This window comes from Equus przewalskii, chromosome 3, assembly GCF_037783145.1.
Source record: "Equus przewalskii isolate Varuska chromosome 3, EquPr2, whole genome shotgun sequence".
NCBI classification, from domain to species: Eukaryota; Metazoa; Chordata; class Mammalia; order Perissodactyla; family Equidae; genus Equus; species Equus przewalskii.
The window spans coordinates 63,921,550-63,944,810 of record NC_091833.1 but is presented as its reverse complement, the minus strand read 5'-3'; the positions used below and the strand labels follow the sequence as shown (position 1 = coordinate 63,944,810).

The 23,261-nt window shown below is 38.7% G+C and overlaps 1 protein-coding gene across 1 annotated transcript in view; it reads left to right on the top strand.

Moving 5' to 3' along the window:
• Positions 1–3,202: 3,202 nt before the first annotated feature.
• Positions 3,203–23,261, top strand: part of DCK (deoxycytidine kinase) — a 31,615-nt gene continuing 11,556 nt past the window's right edge. The window contains exons 1-2 of the mRNA XM_008535163.2: positions 3,203–3,647; positions 7,995–8,110. Of these exons, the coding sequence (XP_008533385.1) occupies positions 3,557–3,647; positions 7,995–8,110 (207 nt within the window). The 5' untranslated portion in view covers positions 3,203–3,556. The remainder of the gene's footprint in view (positions 3,648–7,994; positions 8,111–23,261) is intronic.

Genomic DNA, 23,261 nt, shown 5'->3' with positions numbered 1-23,261 from the left:
ATATAGTATATGTGTGTATTTTCTAAAAAATTTTTTTTTTTTTGGTGAGGAAGATTGGCCCTAAGCTAACATCTGTTGACAATCTTCCTCTTTTTGCTTGAGGAAGATTGTCCCTGAGCTAACATCTATGCCAGTCTTCCTCTATTTTTTATATGTCGGATGCTGCCACAGCATGGCTCAATGAGGGGTCTGTGGCTCCATGCCTGGGATCCGAACTTGCAAATCCCAGGGTGCCGAAGCAGAGAGTGAGAACTTAACCACTGTCACCGGGCTGGCCCCCATAAAATCCAAAAATTTTTGAATTCTGAAACAGATCTGGCTACAAGGGTTTCAGATAAGGGATTGTGGATGAAAATCAGGGAGGTGGTGCTTTTAAAAGAGGTTTTACTGATATCTTCCTTGTGTTATCCACAGATATGTAGGAAAATAGGAAATTATGCTAACTTGATGTCAAGAGAGCTAGATTCCTTGTTTCCCCCATTTACTTCGTTTGCATTTTTGAGGTACACTCCTAAGCTTGGAGGAATTCAAGTTCTCACAGCCAGAAAAGGGCAGAGCTGGGATTTGAAACCAGTCTTTAATTTTCCAGTGCTTAAACTCTTAATTATTCCACCATACTACTTCTCTTGTGGTTTTTGTTTTTGCTTGTTCGTGGAAACCACACTTGGGGATTTCTACTCCTTAACCCCAAACATCTTTATCAGATATATATGAGACTTCATTTCCACTTTCTTCCCGTTTGAAGGGCTCAGACACTCACCCTGCCTTACTCCTCTCTCCGTAGCTGCTAATACCCTTGCCATTTCACGGGTTTTCTAAGCTTGGGTGTGGAATATACCACCTAGTAGCTTCCCCAGCTTCCTTGCCATCCCTGATGACAAGCATTTGGGCCTTTTTCATCTCAAAAATCCTGCTGCTAATCACTATGGGGTGTTGACTTGAAAAACCTCAAAACAAGTTTATTCAGGAATTGCCAAAAAATTGCAGTTTGGGACGTCTAGACCATATGCAAACCATAGGCAAAAACAACAAACAAGTAAGGGGAACTGCCTTTATAGAGAAAAGGGGAGTAGGGAGGGGCTGTTCTAAACTAAAGTCCATTGAGGGGAAGTAACAGTTCAGCGCGGCAACGGCTTCTCATTGCCTGGGCTGTTGCCTGTCCGGAGAGAAATCTTCCTTCTGTCGTAGTTTTACTTGTCTATGACGCAAGCTCTGTCTCTTCCCGTTTGTTGTAATTGCTGATGTACGTTAGGGAGTCAGAGCTCCCCCTAGAGGCCTTCCTGACTCCCAGTTTAGTTAAGGTTTCTTTAATTTCCACAAGGGATAAACAAAAGTAATATACATAAAATAACAGCATAACAAAATAGTATAAGAAACTTACAGAGAATGATTTTTGCTGTTTTTATCCTAGAGTTCCTCATGGAATCACATTTTGACTTCTGCCCTTTATTTCTGACAGTGGATTCACTATACCCCTTCTTCTGACTCCACCTTTAGATGCATTTCAGGTCTGATGACAGTTGCAAGATAAAAAAGAATAGCAGGGCCTTCAGTTTCTGTAGAAAATTTGAACTCGGGAACTTATAGACTGGGTAATGTCTGGTTGACTAGGTCTTTACCATGATTAAAAATGAATTCCGGGGCTGGCCCGGTGGCACAGCCGTTAAATTTGCACGTATTGCTTCGGCAGCCTGGAGTTCCCTGGTTCAGATCCCGGGTGCGGAGATGGCACCGCTTGGCACGCCATGCTGTGGTAGGCGTCCCACATATAAAGTAGAGGAAGATGGGCACAGATGTTAGCTCAGGGCCAGGCTTCCTCAGCAAAAAGCGGAGGATCGGCAGCAGTTAGCTCAGGGCCAGGCTTCCTCAGCAAAAAGCGGAGGATCGGCAGCAGTTAGCTCAGGGCCAATCTTCCTCAAAAAAAAAAAAAAAAAAAAATAGAATTCCTCTGGGCATTTCTACACTGCCTTTGTCCCTAGCTAGATGAGCCTTCTAGCAGAGTACATGGCACTCTAGCAGAGTGTGTGCCAGGTGTAGTGCATACAAAGTTAATTAAGCTATAGTCATTGCTGAACAGAAACCTACACAGTGTGGTAACTTCTACATAACATTGTAGGGGCAGAAAATTTTCCTCTTCTTCCCTTCTAGGTTCTTTGGCTGCTCTAATAATTAAATTGACATAAAACAGAGTACCCAGACACAAACAAATTTAATTTCATATATATGGGAGTCCCATAAAAATGTGAGACGCAAAGAAGTGACCAAAGCAGGAAGCTTTTACTGTATACCTTTTAGAAAGACAAATTTGTGAAGAATTGACAAGACAAAGGGGTTTAGGCTTGGGTTTGTGAATTGGTGAAGAAGTAACAGGGCTTGTTTTCACAGCCTTCTCAGCCCTAAATTCCCTATCTCTGGTGATAGGATGCCTTTTATGCTCTTGGTACAGGGAGGGTACCTTTCACAGAGATTTATCTCCTCCTTTCAGCGGGGACAAAGGGTCAGTGTCCTGTTTCTTCAGTACAGTGTAAAAAGCGTGCACCACAGTTTCTTAACTACTTAATTCAAAATAATATGCCAAAGTGGCATATTTTGGGCGGGGGAGCGTATTCTGCTCCCCTTCAGCGTAAGCGGGCATCCAAATAAAATGGAGAGGGGTATGAGAGATCAGGAATGGCTTCCCGTGAGGTGGCGCCTATCTAAATTCCCATCCCGATTGCACTTACTGGCTTCGAGACTTTAAACAAGTAGCCTCACTGTGCTTGTTTCCTCACTGATAAATGGGGCCAATGGTGGGATCTCAGCAGTGGATTGTTAGTTAATTCATGAAAAGTGATCGAAACAGCGCCTGGCACACAGTAAGAGTAAAATACATTTCCTGAGACCTGGGTTACCCAGAGGCACTTAGCCTGACGGTCATCCTCCAGGCTGAGAAGGTAGGATAATCCGTTTGATTTTTCTACTACACATTGCTTCTCCCCTGACAAGTTCAAAATGTTAAATCCAACCAATTCTGTCCAGACGCTCTGTTTACCTCCAGGAGTCCCGCTGGAGAAGCGGGTTCTCCAAAGCCCGGCCGGCCCACCCCTTGGGACGAGGGCAGGCGGCGACCTCCGCGCTCGGGCGCCAGCCCTGGGCTCCCCCACGTCTCTGGAACGGCCCCCACCCCCGAGTCGCGGGCAGAGGTGCGCGCGGCCCCGCCCCTGCCCGCGCGGCTCCGCCCCCTGCCCTCGCGTATCCCGACGTGCCGGGCGCGCACGCAAGGGCTCCGCCCGAAGCCGGCGAAGGCGCCGGGGCCCGAACGGGTCTCGCCGGCTGCTGGGGGGCAGGGGGCGTGGCTTCCCCGCTGGGCGGGCGGCTAGCTGCAGTCCCGCCCCCATCGGCCGCCGCCTCCTCACGCCAAAACCAAACCCGCGACCCGCCGGCGGGAAAGCGAGCGGTGCGCGGGAGTCTAGCCTGCGGGTCCAGGCAGGTTCTGCCGCGGCTCGAGCCCCAGCGCGCACCTGTGGCCCCTTCCAGCCCTCGCTGCTTGACGCGCTTGGGGCGCCCCACGCGAGGAATGGCCACCCCACCCAAGAAGAGCTGCTTGTCTCCCACGACCGGCCCTCAGAGGACCCGCATCAAGAAAGTCTCCATCGAAGGGAACATCGGTAAGGAGCCCCAGGAAATGTGGGCCCCAGAGCAGGGGAGTCAGGGCGGCGGCGGAGGACGCGCCCCTTCGCTGCATCTCAGCCGCTCCTCAGAGAGGGCTTTCTGCCAGCCTGGTGGTGCGGCCGCGGCCTCGGATTCCCTTGCCGGCGAGAGCATCCTTCCCTGCCGTGCCTGCTGCCCTCCCGGGCCCGAGGGTGGGCCCCCCTGGGCGTCCGCTCGCCGAGTCGGCGGGCCTGCCTTGGGCGCTGTGGCTGCTGCCTCCTTTTTGTTGGGATTGTGCAAAGGGAAGGGTTGGGTTGGTTTGTTTTGTTTTTTGAGGCGGGGTGTGTGTCAGTTCCTGAGGTGTAATTTACATACGTTAAAGGATCCCTTTTATGTTGCGCTCTTCTGTATGGTTTGACGAACGTATAATGTCCGTTTTACTACCACCACGATCTAGATTCAGAACATTCCTATCACCTCGAAAAATTCCCTCCTTCCCTTTTGTAGTCAGCCCCCTCTCCCTGTCCGCTGGAGACCACTGATCTGGTTTCTATCCCTGTAAGTTTTGCCTTTTCCAGAATGTCGTATAAACGGAATCGTAGAGTATGTAACCTCTTGTGTCTTGCTGCTTTAACATTTTAGATTTATTCATGTTGCTTGTATCCATAGTTTGTTCTTTTTTATTGCTGAGTAGTGTTCCATTGCATGGATTTACCACAGTCGATCTCTTCCCTAGTTGTGGACTTTTGGATTGTTTCCAGTTTTTATCGATTATGAATAAAATTGCTGTAAACATTTGGGTAAAGAGTTTTTAAATGATCTTAACAGTGTGGAGTTCCTCATTCCCTATTTCATTTCCAAGTAAACATTGGGTTATGATTCAAAGACCACAGCTGTTTCTGTTCTTAACCCAGATGGGGGCATACTACACCATGCGTGTCATTTTGCAAGATGCATCTGATCTTCTAGTTCATCTGTATTTCCTACCACAGGAAACCTGTGCCTGACACTAACTGTTTGATAGAATTGTTTTGGCTTCAGGTTGGGTACTGGCCACTCATGCATACAGCAAATTTTTTTTTATTCTTACCACATTCAAAGCACTTGTATTTCTTTAAAAAGCCAAGGCAAGCAGATGCTCTAGCAGCATTCCAAGGAACAGAAAAAAGCTGAACACAGAGGTCGTCTTGTTTCATTGGTCCAGTGTTAAGTCACCAGTGGAAAAGATCCACATAATAGACTCTCCTTTCCTCTTAGCAGGGTAAGGTCTTTGAAGGTGAATGTTTACGGATATGATTCCTCACAACTACTTATTGGATAAAGACCATATATGAAGACAGGAGAAAGTAGTTGAACAAAGCCATTTGAAAAGTAAATTTGAATGAACAACCCCTCAGATCAGTACCACAATGAATTAATCCCCTTCCCTTTCTTAAATCCAGTTAAGCAATCTATTGTTTCTAGAGATATACTACCCCCCAAGCATCTTTAATCGCCCCAGTACCTGAAATAATTTCCTAATGTGTCTCTCCATCTCCAGTATCTGACTACTTCCAGAGCAGTCTTTCTGTATACAAATGAAATTGTGTTATCCCCTCCCTGCTTAAAATTCTTCTCTGGCTTCCCGTTACCTACACTGGAAGGAGTTGTGTGCTGATGGCCTGCATTTGCACAACATTGTCCTGCACAGACTTGAAAAAACATTTTTAATTGGTTGCTAGCATTTAAAAATGTTGAGGCTTCCTGTAAACATTTAGATTCTTGGCTTTTCTTGACAAATCTAAAGATCTGGTAACCCTGGGCTGCATTTCTGTAAGACAACAATTTGCTATTTAGATGGGGTTTGTTTCTTACCACTTACTATCTTCCCTGACATTGAGGCTTTGTCACTTGCTGTTTATTACTGCTCTTGCACCGTTCATGTCCCCTCCACCTTATTTGCCAGACCCAAATAAGTGATAAATGTATACTTTGCTGATCTGTGTGTAGAAGACTATTTTGTGATTCCTCTGGTCTTCCTAGAATTTAAACTTTACCTGGTCATTTTAGTTTTATACTCATGTAACTCATCTTCTCATGTTCTCTGCTACTAAAATACGCTCTTAGGTTTATGGAGGCCTTACTTGCATCTTTTCATCTTAGTAGTCCATACAGAATGATTTTTGACATCATAATGCTTGCTTTGGCATTAGTGATTCTGTTAGGTCCCATGACTTTTTAGTTTTAACATGAGTGCCCTTGGTTCTTGTTCTTCTTTGCCTTCATAGAATATTAATTTGTTAATTAGCTTATTTTCTTCCCCACAAAAAGTTAAGGAACTGAATATTAGATTGGGGACTACAGGTAACTATTGTTATTCTGTTTGAACTAAAGCATAGTTTTAAAGAGTAACTGACACTACTCTTAACATTTCAGAGTATGACCACATGAACTTTTTCTGCTTATACACAGTGTTAGAAGAAAGCTGAATGCTCTAGCCTTAAGTGGTTGCAGATTCTAGCTGTTTTTAAAGTGTTTCTTGGGTGCCCGTTGTGAACATCACGTTTTCCCTTTCTTCTTCCATCTGGCTCAGTGAGTGTCTGGTAATCATTTTATATGCTTCCTCTTGCTATTCTTCGAAATGCCTCACAGTCCCTGTGCTTACCCTCTACACAAAATCTGTGATCACCAGTGTTTTTCCCATGATTAAATCTAATGGTCATCTGGTTTATCCTTAAAAGTTTTTCTCCCGTGGTGGTATGACTTTTATGTCTTGCTTCTCAACTGTTCTCTGTTCTCTCTGTTACCTTATTATTGACCTCTCTCTCTGTTTTTTTTTTTTGTTCTATGTGTGATCCTTTAAAGTTCTTCCAGTTTTTTCTTCTCTTCTGTTGCCCTATATAATGTCCTAGGTTTGAATAGAGTTCTTCAAGTCAAAGGTGAGTTCTTCTTGCCCTCTTTGGATCTAATTTATAAGGAAGAAGAGGCTTCATTTGTAAGCATACTGAAGTTGCTTTTTTCTATGTTTACTTATGTGTGTGTATGTGTTTGTATTTATATATATATATGACGAGAGAGAGAGGGGAACACATTCTGCTGACAAGAGATGTCTGATATGACCACATTTGGTGACTTCAGATAGGAAGGGTGTGGTGGTCATTAGGAGTATTGTTACACCCTGTTAAATTCTGGGTCAAGATGTTCCTAATATTAAATGGAATGTATTCCTGGGAAATTTTAAAATAGTGGATATAATATGTCCTGATTACATCTGAACTATACCCCCTGCTCCCCCCCCACCCATATCCCAGAAACTAATGAATGATTAGGGAGAAGTAAAGTACATACGACTTGTGTGTGTGTGAGGAAGATTGGCCCTGAGCTAATATCCGTTGCCGATCTTCCTCTTTGTGCTTGAGGAAGATTGTTGCTGAGCTAACATCTATGCCAATCTTCCTCTATGTTATGTGGGAGGCTGACACAGCCGTGCTAGGTCCATGCCTGGGATCCAAACCTGCGAACCCCAGGCTGCTGAAGTGGAGCACACGAACTTAACCACTATGCCACTGGGCTGGTCCCCATATGACTTTTTTTAAGGGTTGGATAGAGTACACAGAACCATGAAAGTGAAGCAGAGAAAACATGGCTATTGCTTGTAGGGAGTGTTTTGCAAAAATGTTTTTATAATTTCTGTCAGTCATAGTGCCATATGATAATGTGTCATATAATAATAATCGTAATCTTTCCCATTCTAAACCTCTAGGCATTGGATGCATCTTTATATTTTATAGTCAACTTGGTGGTTTTTAAATTGGTTTTAGATAGGAAAGATCTGAGCTTGTTTGTAAACTGAGAGAATAGAGCCAGTAGAGAGGCAAATTTTGAAAACGCAAGAGCCTGGAAAACACTACAGTGTTTGTTTATCACAACAGTTTTCATGAGGAGTGTATTCTTATTATCTCCATTGCATTATGAGGAAACAGGCTCAGAGAAGTTCAGTGACTTGACCAAGATCATCTACCTAATTAAGTGGGAGAATAGCCTTAACCACTTCTCACAAAGTTATCCTAATTGCTTGGTTAAGGAAAGTGAGTCTAGGAGTAGGATTTTTTTTCTGCCATAACACCTTGCCTAAAATGTCACCAGGTTTTTAATTCTTCTGTCTCATGGCTTTGGTAAGCTAAAAACAATAAGAAACAAATGTGTTAAATACAAGTGGGCAGGGACCCTTTTGGTTTTCATGAAAAAAAAAATCTAAAGAGAAAGTTTCGGAAATTGATTTTTTGGGGTATTATTAGCTGTTACAAACTTTGTAAAAGGTGATGACTATTTTGGCATGTTTTTCCAATAACTTTTACTCAGTTTTACTTTTCTTCTCATAACAGCTGCAGGAAAGTCAACTTTTGTGAATATTCTTAAACAAGTCTGTGAGGATTGGGAAGTGGTTCCTGAGCCTGTTACCAGATGGTGCAATGTTCAAAGTACTCAAGATGAATTTGAGGTATGAAAATAAAATTTAATTAAATAAAATGAAAATCTTTTGATTTAGAGGAGCAGTAATATTTAATCTCTTGGGGTTTTTTTTCGTTTTCCAATAAAACTTCCAAATCTAGCTTTAAATCTATATCTTCATCTGGGCAGTAGTAACATGGATGTGTATATATATAAACATTCATTGAGCTGTGCATGTAAGATTTATATACTTCATTGCATCTAACTAGAACTTTTCTTTTTTTTGAGGAAGGTTAGCTCTGAGCTAACATCTGCTGCCAATCTTCCTCTTTTTTGCTGAGGAAGACTGGCCCTGAGTTAACATCCTTGCCCATCTTCCTTTACTTTATATGTGGGATGCCTGCCACAGCGTGGCTTGCCAATTGGTGCATAGGTCTGCACCCGGGATCCGAACTGGCGAACTCTGGGCCACTGAAGTGGAATGTTCAAACTTAAGTGCTACACCACTGGGCCGGCCCCCTAACTAGAACTTTTAAAGTTTTAAAAAATTAATTAGAGGGGCTGGCCCCGTGGCCGAGTGGTTAAGTTCGTGCGCTCCGCTGCAGGCGGCCCAGTGTTTCGTTGGTTCGAATCCTGGTCGCGGACATGGCACTGCTCATCAGACCACGCTGAGGCAGCGTCCCACATGCCACAACTAGAAGAACCCACAACGAAGAATACACAACTATGTACTGGGGGGCTTTGGGGAGAAAAAGGAAAAAATAAAATCTTTAAAAAAAAAAAAAAAAAAAAAAAAATTAATTAGAAAGTTAAAAAAAAATCTAATGGCAAGTTAAATTCCTTGAGTGGCTTTTTACATTTTCTTGAAAAACAAAGACAAAAAAACTACCCAATAACTGACTTTTATTAGTTTACCTTTAAGCCTTTTGTCTTGGAGAGAACCATTTATCTCTCATTTATTTATTTATTTTTTTGAGGAAGATTAGTCCTGAGCTAACATCTGCTGCCAATCGTCCTCTTTTTGCTGATGAAGATTGGCCCTGAGCTAACATCTGTGCCCTTCTTCCTCTATTTTATATGTGGGACATCTGCCACAGCATGGCTTGATAAGTAGTGCATAGGTCCGTACCTGGGATCTGAAATGGCAAACCCTGGGCCACCAAAGCAGTGCACACGAACTTAACTGCAGTGCCACTAGACCTGCCCTGTCTCTCATTTTTTTGTACTTTCGGACTTGACAGACTTTCACCCTGGACACAAGGTTCAATTTCCCAGCACTTTCCATCCTACCTTACAGATGAGAAAGAGGGAATAACAGTTAAATTTCTTTCTTTCTTTCTTTTTTGTTTTTTGAGGAAGATTAGCCCTGAGCTAACATCTGCCACCAACCCTCCTCTTTTTTGCTGAGGAAGACTGGCCCAGAGCTGACATCTGTGCCCATCTTCCTCTACTTTATATGGGGGACACCTGCCATGGCATGGCTTGACAAGCAGTGCATATGTCTGCACCTGGGATCCGAACTGGCAAACCTCGGGCTGCTGAAGTGGAACATGCAAACTTAACTGTTGTGCTACCGGGCTGGCCCCTAAATTTCATTTTTTTATAGCGAAATTTTTTACTGTATGTGTATGAAGGAGAGAGATCTGATGGCTAAGATTTTAATTTCCGGGATAATGAGAATTGAAATTGAAAGCTGTATAGCAGAAATCTTCAAAAATGGAACTGTGTGCTAAAAACTTGCTTGGAGCTGAGGAAGACAGGATTAAAAAAAAAAGTCTGTTTTTTAAAGTTTAGCTGTTGGTTTGAGAAATCTGGGAATAATTGAGTATTTAAAATGTAAATCGTGTATACAAGGAGGAATCACTAGCAAGATATTCTATAGGCTTTGAGGATATATGGTTTTGAATAACAAAAAATATTTTCTCACTTACCTTTTGCCAAGCATAGTTAACTTTAGGTCTGGGGCCCAGCTCAGAACAACCCAATCCTTAGAATAATCCAGGACTAAATCTTGAAGGGTCTTCCTTTCCATATGGACTCCATTTTCTTAAGAAACTGACATTTCAGTCTAGTCTTTGCAGAAAGGCAGAGTTAACCTTAAGTAGAATTTTAAAGTGGGTAAATTTATTTGCTTCTTTCTTTCAACATTTTTTTTTGACATATGATGTAACTATAGAAAAGTATATGAAACCTATGTAGTTTGAAGAACAATTTGAAGGCTAATATGTTTGTAACCAGCATCCAGGTCAAGAAATAGAACATTACTATCATTCCAGAAATCCCTGTTTGTCCTTCTCAGGTCACAATATCTCCTTCCTTAGGGTAATAACTCTGCTAGGGATAATCACTCACATAAAATAACTCTTGTGATAATAGTTTTCCTACTCTCTGAAAATAATTTGACCATACGTGAATATATCCCTTAGTTTTGTCTGTTTTTAAGTGTTGTATAAATGAAATAAACTGCTCTCATTCTTTTTTGTCGTGCTTCTTTTGCTTAATAAGTTTATGAAATTTGTCCATACTGTTACTTGCAACTACTCCTTGTTCATTTTCATTGACGTATAGTATTCAGTTGTATTCATATATCACTATTTGTCCATTCTATACCTTTGATCCATTTTTGAGTGGTTTCTAGTTTAGTTGCTCCAAAAACAGCCGTGTTATTAACATGAATCCTGTTGCACACATGCAAGAGTTTCTCTAGGAATAAGGAGTAAATTACTCGGTGATGGGTTATGTGTGTGATGCCTGTTTTCCAAAGTGATTTTACCAGTTTACATTCCCCACAGTGTGCTCAAGCTGTTATTAGTCCATATCTTTGCCAATATTTAGTATTGTCCAGCTTCCTAATTTTTGTCATTCTCTTGAGTGTAATATCTGTTGTGTTTTTAACTTGTATTTGCCTGATTGCTAATGAGATTGCGGTCCTTTATTTTATATGTATGCCATTTGGATTTCTTTTGTGAAGTCCCTATTCAGGCCCTTTTGCCCATTTTCCTTTGGGTTCTGTCTTCCTCTACCCTGAATTTTTACTTCCCAAAGTATGTCTTGCGGCCTCTTTCACTGAAGTGCCCTGCTGAAGTTTGCTTACCTTTAGAAATGAGAGACCTGTGTTCTAAAAATACCTCTTTTCCCTGTCATTTCTGGGGTCAACTATCAGTGCAGTGATTCTCAGGTGTTGCGTAGAAAGTAGGCAAATTAAACCAGTGTCGGAAATACAGAAGGGATTCTTTCATTGAGGGAATGTTAGACTAGATTGGATTAGGTGACCTCTGTTTAAGGTCCATTCTAGTTTTAGTATCATAAGCTTCTAATTCATATTAAATGTATATAACTGATCTATTGGCACATTAAATGTCTCTGCTTCTCACTATACCTCACATTAACCAAGGGCACAGAAACCAATGTATAAAAACCAAAATGCCAAGAATTTTAGTTTGCAGGGAGAAATGTAACTATCAGATTCACTGAATTAGGTCACTCCCTTTTCTATGTAGGCCCATAATTCTCACCCGGTGGTAAGAACTCGTAAGAATTTCAGGGATTTGGGATGCTTTTTAAAATAACAAATGATCCCTTGGGAATTTAAACATGTAGGATGCCTCCTGGTTAAAAATGACTGCCCTAGTGTGTCCCTGTTAGTGTTGGGAGTTTAGTTATGTTGGAGAGGACAGGTTGAAAACATTGCATTGATATACATGGTAAGACAATTTATAATGAAATTCTCTTAAGCTTAGAATCAGAGCCCAAGGGAATTAGTTATCTTAATGACAGATGTCATCAGACTATGACACATTGTGATGTGTCTGTCTCCATTTTAAGACTATTGGCTTCATGGATCTGGTACTCATGGTTATGGACTAGAGCATTTTCTTCTCATGTACTAGAGTCAAAATTCTTTTATTTAAAATTAATTTTTTTATTGCAGTAATATTGGTTTATAACATTGTATAAATTTCAGGTGTACATCGTTATATATTTCGATTTCTGTGTAGATTACAACATGTTCACCACCCAAAGACTACTTACAATCCATTACCACACTCATGTGCCTAATCATCCCTTTTGCCCTTCTGCCTCCCCCATTCCCCTCTGGTGATCACCAATCCAATCTCTGTTTCTATGTGTTCGTTTCTCGGTTTTATCTTCTACTTATCAGTGAGATCATATGGTATTTGACTTTCTGCCTCTGACATATTTCATTTAGCATAATACCCTCAAGGTCCATCCATGTTGTTGCAGATGGCCAGATTTCATTGTTTCTTATGGCTGCATAGTATCCCATTGTGTATATATACCACATCTTCTTTGTCCATTTGTCCCTTGATGGGCACCTTGGTTGCTTCCAAGTCTTGGCTATCGTGAATAATGCTGCGATGAACATATGGGTGCATGTATCTTTATGCATTCATGTTTTCATGTCCTTTGGATGAGTACCTAGCAGTGAAATAGCTGGATCATGTGGTAGTTCTGTTCTTAATTTTTTGACGCATCTCCATACTGTTTTCCTTAGTGGCTGTACCAGTTTGCACTCCCACCAGCAGTGTATGAGGGTTCCCTTCTCTCCATATCCTCTCCAACACTTGTTTCTTGTCTTGTTAATTATAGCCATTCTGATGGGAGTGAGTAGAATCAAAATTCTAAACTGACCTGTCTTTATAACTACCATGAAGTGACCCTACTATTACTATTAACAGATTTCAGCAGTTTACTGTAATCCAGTCATGTCTCCAAGATGTTGTAGTTTGATTACCTTCACTGCATTCTGGTGTACATTCTGGTAGGGTAGCTTTATTTTTGCGTGTGTATTGAGGACTACTATGTTGTTAGTCCTCTGTGCTTCTAGGTGGAGTTTCAGACAGTGTGGTAATAGTATTTTGGGATAAGGAGTGGAGTGTGAGGATGGTGATGGGTAGGTGGGTTCCCTGTATCTTTGGATTTTTTTTTTCTTGGACCTCCCCTAAACTCAAGAAATGGGATTTTCTTCCCCCATCCTAGAGCCCTTGTTCCCCAGACCTATCCCAGATGTATCCCTTGGGGTTATAGCGTGAATCACCCAGTGTCTAAATCTCAGCTTTCTTAGAATGCTGTCAATAGTGAGAAGTAGACTGTCTTTAGACCTAGTGCTAGCAAGGCCAGTCCTACTTTGGATATTCACTTAATCACACTTCTTGACAGTTGCTGCAGAATTGGAAGAGCAGGGCTGTTGGTACCTTTGATCTCCTCCCCTACTCAGAAACTTAATTTGCACCTGCATGCTTAGCTTGTTTTGTTTTTTAACTGTTTTTTTTTTTTTACCTGCCACCTAGTGGCTGAAACGTTGCTTGACTATTGATAGGCTGCCACCAACTTTAGCAAAATAATGAGGCAAAGTACCTAAAAAGATTACGTAGTCTCCTGTCCCTTCCCCACCCATGGTAAGATTATCTTTAAAACATACCACCCAGACGATTATCAATTTTTATATTGAAGGTTTATTTCAAATAATTGCTTTTTTTGGGTGATTTATGATATTATTTAGGCCCAAAGCTTTGATTTGATTGCTTCCTTTTAGCTTATTTTTGAGATATAGACTGTTAGGGAGACATTTCTGCTCTGTCACGTTTTTCTCATTGAGCTGAATTCTTTTAGGAGATATTTGTTATTAATTGTGAAGTACTATTTTACTTTATCCAACACTTCTTACCCCTAAGGAGCCACTGAAAAATTAGTAACTGGGAGAAAGACGGGATAAAATATACTTGTCTGTGAAACAACAGCATATTTTTCATAGGTCATAGTGAAAAATTAATTAGGAATTGGTACTTCTGCTCGTATCTTTTTTTTTTTTTTTTTAGAAAACTTCCCTTTTATTTATTTTTTATTTAAAAAAATCTTTTTTAAAGAGTGGCACCTGAGTTAACATCTATTGCCAATCTTCTTTTTTTTCTTCTTCTTTTCCCCCTAAGCCCCCCAGTACATAGATGTATATTCTAGTTGTAGGTCCTTCTGCTGGTACTGCTCGTATCTTCTGAAATCACCTGATGACTTTCGTTGGCTATTTTATAATTATCTTCTTTGGTAGACTGATCCTTTCTGATTGAACTTAATTCAGAACTTTTGCAATGTTTACAAGGTTAGACTATCATTAAAAGATAAATGATTTTGTATCTCTACTTGATATTTCTGGTTTTCACTTGTCTTAGCAATAATCTGTGCTTTCTGTAAAATAATGAAGTGAATTACAGAATTACAGAAACAAAAATTATCCATAAGCCCACCACCCTGTGTGTATCTTTTATATAGTTGAAATAATAATTTAGTTTATACAATTTTGGCAGGAAGGGATGCATTATTTTTAAAAATATTATAAAGTAATATGTGTTCACTCTTTGAAGTTAGGAAAATATCATAGATTACCAAAGGAGGTAAATAAAATACTTGTAACCTTATCAACCAGAGAAAACTGTATATATATATATATTTTTTTATTTATTTTTTTTTTTAAAGATTTTATTTTTCTCCTTTTTCTCCCCAAAGCCCCCCGGTACATAGTTGTATATTTCGTTGTGGGTCCTTCTAGTTGTGGCATGTGGGATGCTGCCTCAGCGTGGTCTGATGAGCAGTGCCATGTCCGCGCCCAGGATTCGAACCAACGAAACACTGGGCCGCCTGCAGCGGAGCGCGCGAACTTAACCGCTCGGCCACGGGGCCAGCCCCTAAAACTGTATATCTTACTTGGCACAACAGTATGCAGTTTTTTACTTTGCTTCCCCCCACATAATGTTTATGTCAAAGGTAATTCAAAATGTCATTAAAAATTTAAACAATTTCTAAAGGCAGCCCAATTTATTGTGTGCATGTACCATTATTCACTTAATATAAATGCCTAGTAATAGTGGAATGATAGCCTATTTGCTTATTTGCACAGTGACAAATATCTTTGTGGTTAAATCTGTATTTTAGATTATTTCTTTAAGGTAAATTTCCAAAAATGAAGTTAAGTGGGCCCAAGGATACAGATTTTTAAAAATAAATATAGCTAAACTGCTTTCTAGAGATGACCTATCAATTTTTACTTAATGTAGTTTGACCCTGAGGCATTCACGTTTTTTATTTGGATACTTTTCAGAGGAGAGAAACTGATAAAATTACACTCACTTTGTTAAAGATGATGGACAGTATTTTTTGGATAAATTTCTAATATGTATTTTATTCTTAACACTCATAATTGCATAAAAAACCCCAGCAATTTGTAGTCTCAAAAATTTCATGCAAGGGATCAAAAGAAAACATTTTTTATGGGCTTAGGCTATCCTGAAGAACTACAAAATGATATCCTGGCTTACTATTAATTTTCTAATTTAGTATAATGTTAAACTAAGAGACAAAAACTAACATCTTCAAAGCTGTAAAATTCTATGGCAAACTTTTGATTTAGTTTTAATTTAAGGATTTGTATTTTTAGAACAACTAGCTGATTATTATTTTTATAATAAGATGATGAATCAGTATTGGGCCTCTAAACTATTTTCACATAGTAGACTTTGGAATTGCTTTGGACAAGGGGGATTATGTTTATTGGGAAATCCAAATAAAAGGAGATGTGTGGTCTTTTTTTGTGTGATTAATTTGTGCGTGGTAAAAAAAACACATTAAGTTTTACCATCTTAACCATTTTTAAATGTACAGTTCAGTAGTGTTAAGTGTATTTACATTGTTGTGAAACAGATATCTAGAACCTTTTCATCTTGCAGAACTGAAACTCTATATTCATTAAAGAACCTTTCTTTGCCCACTTCTCCCAGCCCCTGGTAAGCACCATTCTACTCTCTGTATCTGTGAATCTGGCTACATTAGATACCTCATATAATCGTACAGTATTTGTTCTTTTGTGACTAGCTTATTTCACCTCGCATACTGTTCATGAAGGTTCTTCAGAAAAATCTTCAAATTTCTTCTCACTATCTATGTTACAAGACCATTTAGTTTTACGTATGTAACCTATTTTGTTATCTCAGTACTTTTCACAGTGCATAGCACGTTGTTCATAAGTGTTTTTCAAGTGAACCAAGGTCACTTCTGATAGATTTTATTAAATGTCTCGAGTAGATTTAAGGTAGCACTTGCTGCCATGATAAACCCTTAAATCTCTGTGGTTCAAAATAATGAAATTTTATTTCTCAGAGAACAGTACAATATGATATTTAGTGGATGGCATACTGATCTGTTCCATCAGTCTGTGTGTCTGTTTTTCTGCTAGTACCGTGCTGTTTGGATTGCTATAGCTTTGTAGTATATTTTGAATTCAGAGATTGTGATATCTCCAACTTTGTTCTTTTTCCTCAGGATTGCTTTGGCTATTCAAGGTCATTTGTTCCATATACGTTTTAGGATTCTTTGTTCTGTTTCCATGAAGAATGTCATTGGGATTCTGATTGGGACTGCATTGAATCTGTAGATTGCGTTTGGTAATATGGACATTTTAACTATGTTTATTCTTCCAATCCATGAGCCTAGCATATCTTTCCATTTCTTTATGTCTTCTTTGATTTCTTTCAATGATGTCTTACGGTTTTGAGTGTATCAGTCTCTTGCCTCCTTGGTTCAGTTTATTCCTTGATATTTTATTCTTTTTGTGTGATTGTAAATGGAATTGTGTTGTTGACTTCTCTGCTAGTTTGTTATTAGTATATAGAAATGCAACTGATTAAAAAATTGTTTTTTTAAACATTGGCATCTGAGCTGACATCTGTTGCTAATCTTCTTTTTTTTTCCTTCTTGTCCCCAAAGCCCTAAGTACATAGTTGTATATTCTAGTTGTAGGTCATTCTGGCTCTGCTATGTGGGACACTGTCTCAGCATGACTTAATGAGCAGTGCTAGGTCCACACCCAGGATCCAAACTGACAAAACCCTGGGCCGCTGAAGTGGACTGTGCAAACTTAACTACTTGGCCGGCCCTGCAACTGATTTTTGTTTGTTGATTTTGTACCCTACAACTGTACTGTATTCGTTATTTATAATAGTCATTTTGTGGATACTTTCTATATATAGAACCATGTTATCCACAAATAGTGACAGTTTTACTTCCTTCTTTCCAGTTTGGATCCCTTTTATTTCTTTTTCTTGCCTAATTGCTCTGGCTAAAATTTCCAGTACTATGTTGAATAAGAGTGGTGAGAGTAAGCATCCTTATCTTGTTACTTTTCTCAGAGGAATAGCTTTCAGTCTTTCACTGTTGAGTATGAATATTGGCTGTGGGTTTGTCATATGTGGCCTTTATTATGTTGAGGTACTTTCCTTCTATACCCATTTTATTGAGAGTTTTTATCATAAATGGATGTTGGATCTTGTCAAATGTTTTCTCTGCATCTATTGAGATGATCGTGTGATTTTTATTCTTATTTTTGTTGATGTGGTGTATCACACTGATTGATTTGCAGATGTTGAACCATCCCTGCATCCCTGGAATAAATCCCACTTGATTGTGGTATATGATCCTCTTAATGTATTGTTGTGTTCGATCTGCTAATATTTTGTTGAAGATTTTTGCATCTATGCTCATTGGCATTATCGGCTTATAATTTTCCTTTTTTGTGTTGTCCTTGTCTGGTTTTTGGTATCAGGATGATGTTGGCCTCATAAAATGAGTTAGGAAGCATCCTATCCTCTTCAATTTTTCAGAATAGTTTTTTGAAGGATAGGTATTAGGTAAAATTAAATCTTTAAATGTTTGGTAGAATTCACCAGAGAAGCCGCCGGGTCCTGGACTTTTATTTTTTGGGAGGTTTTCGATTACTGTTTCAATCTCTTTACTTGTAATTGGTCTAATTAGATTCTCTTATTTCTTCTTGATTCAGTTTTGGGAGATTGTATGATTCTAAGAATTTATCCATTTCTTCTCAATTATCCAGTTTGTTGGTGTATAGCTTTTCATAGTATTCTTTCATAATCCGTTGTATTTCTATGCTGTCCATTATAATTTTTATGTTTCATTTCTGATTTTATTCATTTTAATCTTCTTTTTTTTGTAGTAAGCCTGGCAAAGAGTTTGTCAAATTTATCTTCTCAAAGAACCAGTTCTTAGTTTCATTGATCCTTTCTATTGTTTTTTTAAATCTCACTTTCGTTTATTTCTGGTCTGATTTTTGTTTTCTTCCTTCTACTGACTTTGGGCTTTGTTCTTTTTCTACTTCTTTTAGGTATAGTGTAAGACTGTTTATATGAGATTTTTCTTGTTTGTTGAGATAGCCCTGTATTGCTGTAGGTTTCCATCTTAGTACTGCTTTTGCTGTATCTCATAACTTTTGGTATGTTGTGTTTTCATTTTCATTTGTCTCCAGGTATTTTTTGATTTCTCCTTTGATTTCTTCATTGATCCAATGACTGTTCAGTAACATGTTGTTTAGTCTCCATATATTTGTGACATTTCTAGCTTTTTTGTTGTAGTTGGTTTCTAGTTTCATACTGTTGTTGTTGGAAAAGATGCTTGATATAATTTCAGTCTTTTTAAATTTATTGAGGCTTGCTTTGTTCCCCAACGTATGGTCTGTCTTTGAGAATGTTGCATGTGCATTTGAGAAGAATGTGTATTCTGATGTTTTTGGATGGAATATTCTTTATATATCTATTAGTTCCATTTGATCTGGTGTTTCATTTAGGCCACTGTTTCCTTGTTGATTTCTGTCTGGATGATCTATCCGTTGATGTAAGTGGGGTGTTTTGGTCCCCTGCTATTACTGTGTTGCTGTCAGTCTCCCTTCAGGTCTGTTAATAGTTGCTTTATATACTTCGGTGCTCCTGTGATAGGTGTATATATATTAATGTGTTATGTCTTCTTGGTAGAATGTCCCTTTTATTATTATATGTTGCCTGTAAAGATAAATCTTGGACCCTACAATGCAAGTGGTGGATAAACTGTCTTTTTCTTGTAAAATCAATAATGTTCAAAACAGTCAGTTTTAGGGCAGACCTCAGCCTGGGTTTTCTGACAGACCATTCCTAGTCCATAAAGGGAGGACTCATCTCCTAGGATGTTTTACCTTCTGCTTCTCTGGACTGTGAGTAAAAGAGAGCTCTTCTTTGCTTAAGCAATTGCAGGTGAACTTAGAATAATAAGATATGTGTTCCTGTAAATGGAGGCATTAGGTTTATAGGTTTGATTGGGCATGTGTAGGTCCTTTTAGGGGTTACTGGTGGGTCACTGGAATTGAGAGAGAGAGGGTGTATTAGGAAGTGAGAGTGACTGACCTATCCCAAGGTCTGTGGGGATATATCCTCTTCCTTATAGATAAAATTGGAAATAGTTTTATTTTCCTTCCTAATGGGGCTTAACTGTTTAAAATGGGAAGCTATGTCTAATTATAGGAATGTAGGTGAAATTCAGTTACATTATATGCTGTTGCAATAAAATTTTACTATATAATCTGAGTATTTATAGGCTCTAATTCTACTAGTTAGCCATGTAATCTTAGAAAACACCTCAAGTTTTCTAAACTTTGTTTTTCTTATCAGTAAATGGGAATGGTAATAGGATAAATCAAGCTCATGGGAGAATTAAATTAAAAAAATGAAAATGAGAGTGCCTTGTATTAGAAAGACTGTAATAAGATAAAGTGTTGTGTATTAAGTAGGGTTGCCAGTTAAAGTACGTGCAGTGTTAGGGACATACTTATACTAAAAAATTATTTGTTGTTTATCTGAAATTCAGATTTCACTGGGAGTCCTGGGTTTTGTTTTTTCTTTCTTAATGTGACAACTCTAATATCAAAAGTATTCTAATATAGTCTATCACTGTGCCATCAATTTTAATGTAGAAAGAAAGAAAGAAAATACTGTCACACAAGGGAAGAAAATTCAGTGGCTTCTTTCTGTTCACCCCCTTATTTTTGATTTGGAAAGCCTGGAATGGTAAGATTTGCTCACTTTGGCCTATAGTAGTAAAGTGGCAATGGATAGGTCTCAGGTGCTCAAAATTATTTCCAATATATTTTACCAGTTAGAGATGCATTTAGTATTCCAAGCCTCTTTAAAGAACTCCATTTATTAAATCAGATAGCCCCTAACATAAACTACTTGAATCAGACTATATAAAAATCTAATAACAAGAAATTGGATATATTGAATATTTTAATGAGGGCTGTGGTTGTCATGTATAAACTGCCTAGGTATCTCAGGAGTTTTTTTGTTTTTTCTTTTTTTTGGTCACGAAGATTTATCCTGAGCTAACATCCATTGCCAGTCTTCCTCTTTTTTTGCTTGAGGAAGACTGGCCCTGAGCTAACATCCATGCCAGTCTTCCTCTATTTTGTATGTGGGATGCCTCCACAGCATGGCTGATGAGTAGAGTAGGTCTGCACCCAGGATCTGAACCTGTGAAACTGGGCCACCAGTGCCAGTGCTGACGTGGAGCGCATGGAACTTTAACCACTAAGCCACAGGACCAGCCCCCTTAGAAGTTTTTAAGTGTGAAAGGAATAACTGGAAGGGACCTAAGATGACCTTGCTCATTTAATTACATAAACACATTGTGTTTTGTCCAGTAGGTGCTAGGCTAGAAATCTGGACAAAGCAGTGACACATGTAGTAGTAAATTTTTGTGATATTTTGTAAGAGCACGAAATAATTCCACTGTTTCCAGAGGTAGGAGAAAGTAGTTCAGAAGAATTTTAATATTTATAGTTACAGAATGCTGTATTCTTTGTTAAAAGCTTCAGTGGGAGTAAAGTAATCCCATTTGGAAATTGAGCTAACAGTTTGCAAATGTAAGAATTTTATCTGTTGGGTCAGATCATGACTAATTCTATGTAGTATTTGATCTGCAGTTATCACAGAGTATTAAGTGGAAATGTGTGGTTGCCTTTCCTCAGAAGTTTAGGGTTATACCAAGAGTACATTTACATTTATCAACATGAATTTATTTAACATTTTTGAGAACCTGTTTAAGCTATGAATGTTCATTGATTATGGAACAAAATCGCATCTTAAGATTTTGATCTAAAGCTTCCTTTTTCTACCTTTATTTGATCCTCATACTAGTACTTGTGGAATTGGTGAACAAGTCTATACATACATATTTTTCTTGCTCTTGGTCCAACTCTTTTCTAATTATAGCTAGTCGTGTCAACCTCTTGTTCATTTTAGTTAACTGTATCTAGACCTTTCCAATCTTCATTTACCTTTTTTATCATTCCCAGGGAAAATGGTTTATATAAATTCACCATTTCAATCACTTGTCAAGAAGTTGGCTCAGTTTTAGTTTCTCTAGAGAGCACCATAGTTTGAAATAACCCTAATATGTATTTTTCAAATTCACTGATTATATTAAGTTCCATTTTTATGATGCTTTAAATTAGAGATTTAATTGGGTATTTTTCTAAACTAATTATTTACACTCATCAGAATAGGTAACTCTATTGTCATTTATTTAATAAAGATATTTAAAGCAAGTAGTGTATATGTGAAGTTTTCAGGAGGTAAACTACTTATTGAATAGCTTAATCCTGTGAGTTCTTAATTATTTTAAGCCATAGCATTATTTAAAAGTTACTGTTACTTTAGTTAACTAAGTATACATGTTATTGTCTATGATTATTGAGGAACCAAAGAGCTTTAATGTAGGTTAGATCTATCAATATTTACTATATTAGAAGTTTAACTTGAAACACTTTAAAAACTTATCAGGGGCCGGCCCCGTGGCCAAGTGGTTAAGTCCTCGTGCTCCGCTTTGGCAGCCCCGGGTTTTGCCGTTTTGGATCCTGGGCACGGACATGACACCGCTCATCAGGCCATGCTGAGGCGGCGTCCCACATGCCACAACTAGAAGGACCCTCAACTAAAATATACAACTATATACTGGGGGGATCTGGGGAGTAAAAAAAGCAGGAAAAATAAAAAAGATTGGCAACAGTTGTTAGCTCAGGTGCCAATCTTTAAAAAACAAGAAAAAAATTATCAGTTAATTCATTTAAAAATCACAATAATAAATCACATGTTAATAAATCACAAAAATAAATTATATGTTAACATAAAATATTTTTGTGAAAAATAACTATTTTCCAAAACAGAAAAACGTAGGAGAAAAGTGGCATTGTTTTACATTTTGCAAATCTCTTTAATATCTGACTAGTAGCAAAAGCTGAATTCTCATAACCACTTCTACATTCGAACTGTTGCAGTATCACATGTCATTTAGCCTCTGGAAAGCTACTGTACATTCATGAGAGAATGAGAATGGAAAATGGTACATTTATTATGAAAATAGTTTTTTTCTTGCGGACTCCCTGAAAGGATCTCAGGGACTCCTCAGGGGTTCCCCTACCACACCTTGAGAACCTCTGTTCTTGATAACATATTTCTTTATCTAGAAATTAAAGACTCAGTAAAAGAACTCTAGAAGAAAAGATTTTTTTAAAAAAATTGCATCTAAAAGATTAGTAATTCTTTTATGTCATCACGTTTAGTCTATGTTCATATTTCCCTATTGTCTTATAATTTTTCTGCAGTTTGTTGTTATCGAGAGTCAGACAAGATTTGCATATTACATTTGGTTTATATGTCTTTTAAATTTTAATCTATTGGTTACCCTTCCTCTTTTTTCTTTGCAGTTTATTAGTCGAAGAAACCAGGTCATTTGTCCCTGTACAATTTCCCTTATTCTGGTTTTGGCTGAGTGCTGAGTGCTATAATTCAACAGGTTTCTCAATTCTCTGTATTTCCTGTAATTTTGTGGTTAGATCTCTAGAGGCTTCCTTGATTAGATTTAGTTTCAATTCTTTTTTGGCCAGACTTCTTAGGTGGTAATATGTATTTTGTTTCACATTCCATCAGGAGGATGTCTTTTGTGATGTTAAAATCAGTCTGTTCAGGTTTTGTCAGCCTAATTCATACGTTACAAAATTCCCTATCAGCTTTGCTTTAATGTTTTAGCATCTATTGCTAATTGTTGCCCTAATCCAGTATATCATTAGGTGTTGCAAAAGGTGATATGCTAATTCAAAAGAATTCTGAACTTAGGGTCAGCCCCGTGGCCAAGTGGTTAAGTTCACGCACTCTGCTTCAGTGGCCCAGGGTATGGCCAGTTCCAATCCTGGGCTTGGACCTAACACTGCTCATCAAGCCATGCTGAGGCAGTGTCCCACGTGCCACAACTAGAAGGACCCACAGCTAAAATATACAACTATGTACTGGGGGGCTTTGGGAAGAACAAGGATAAAT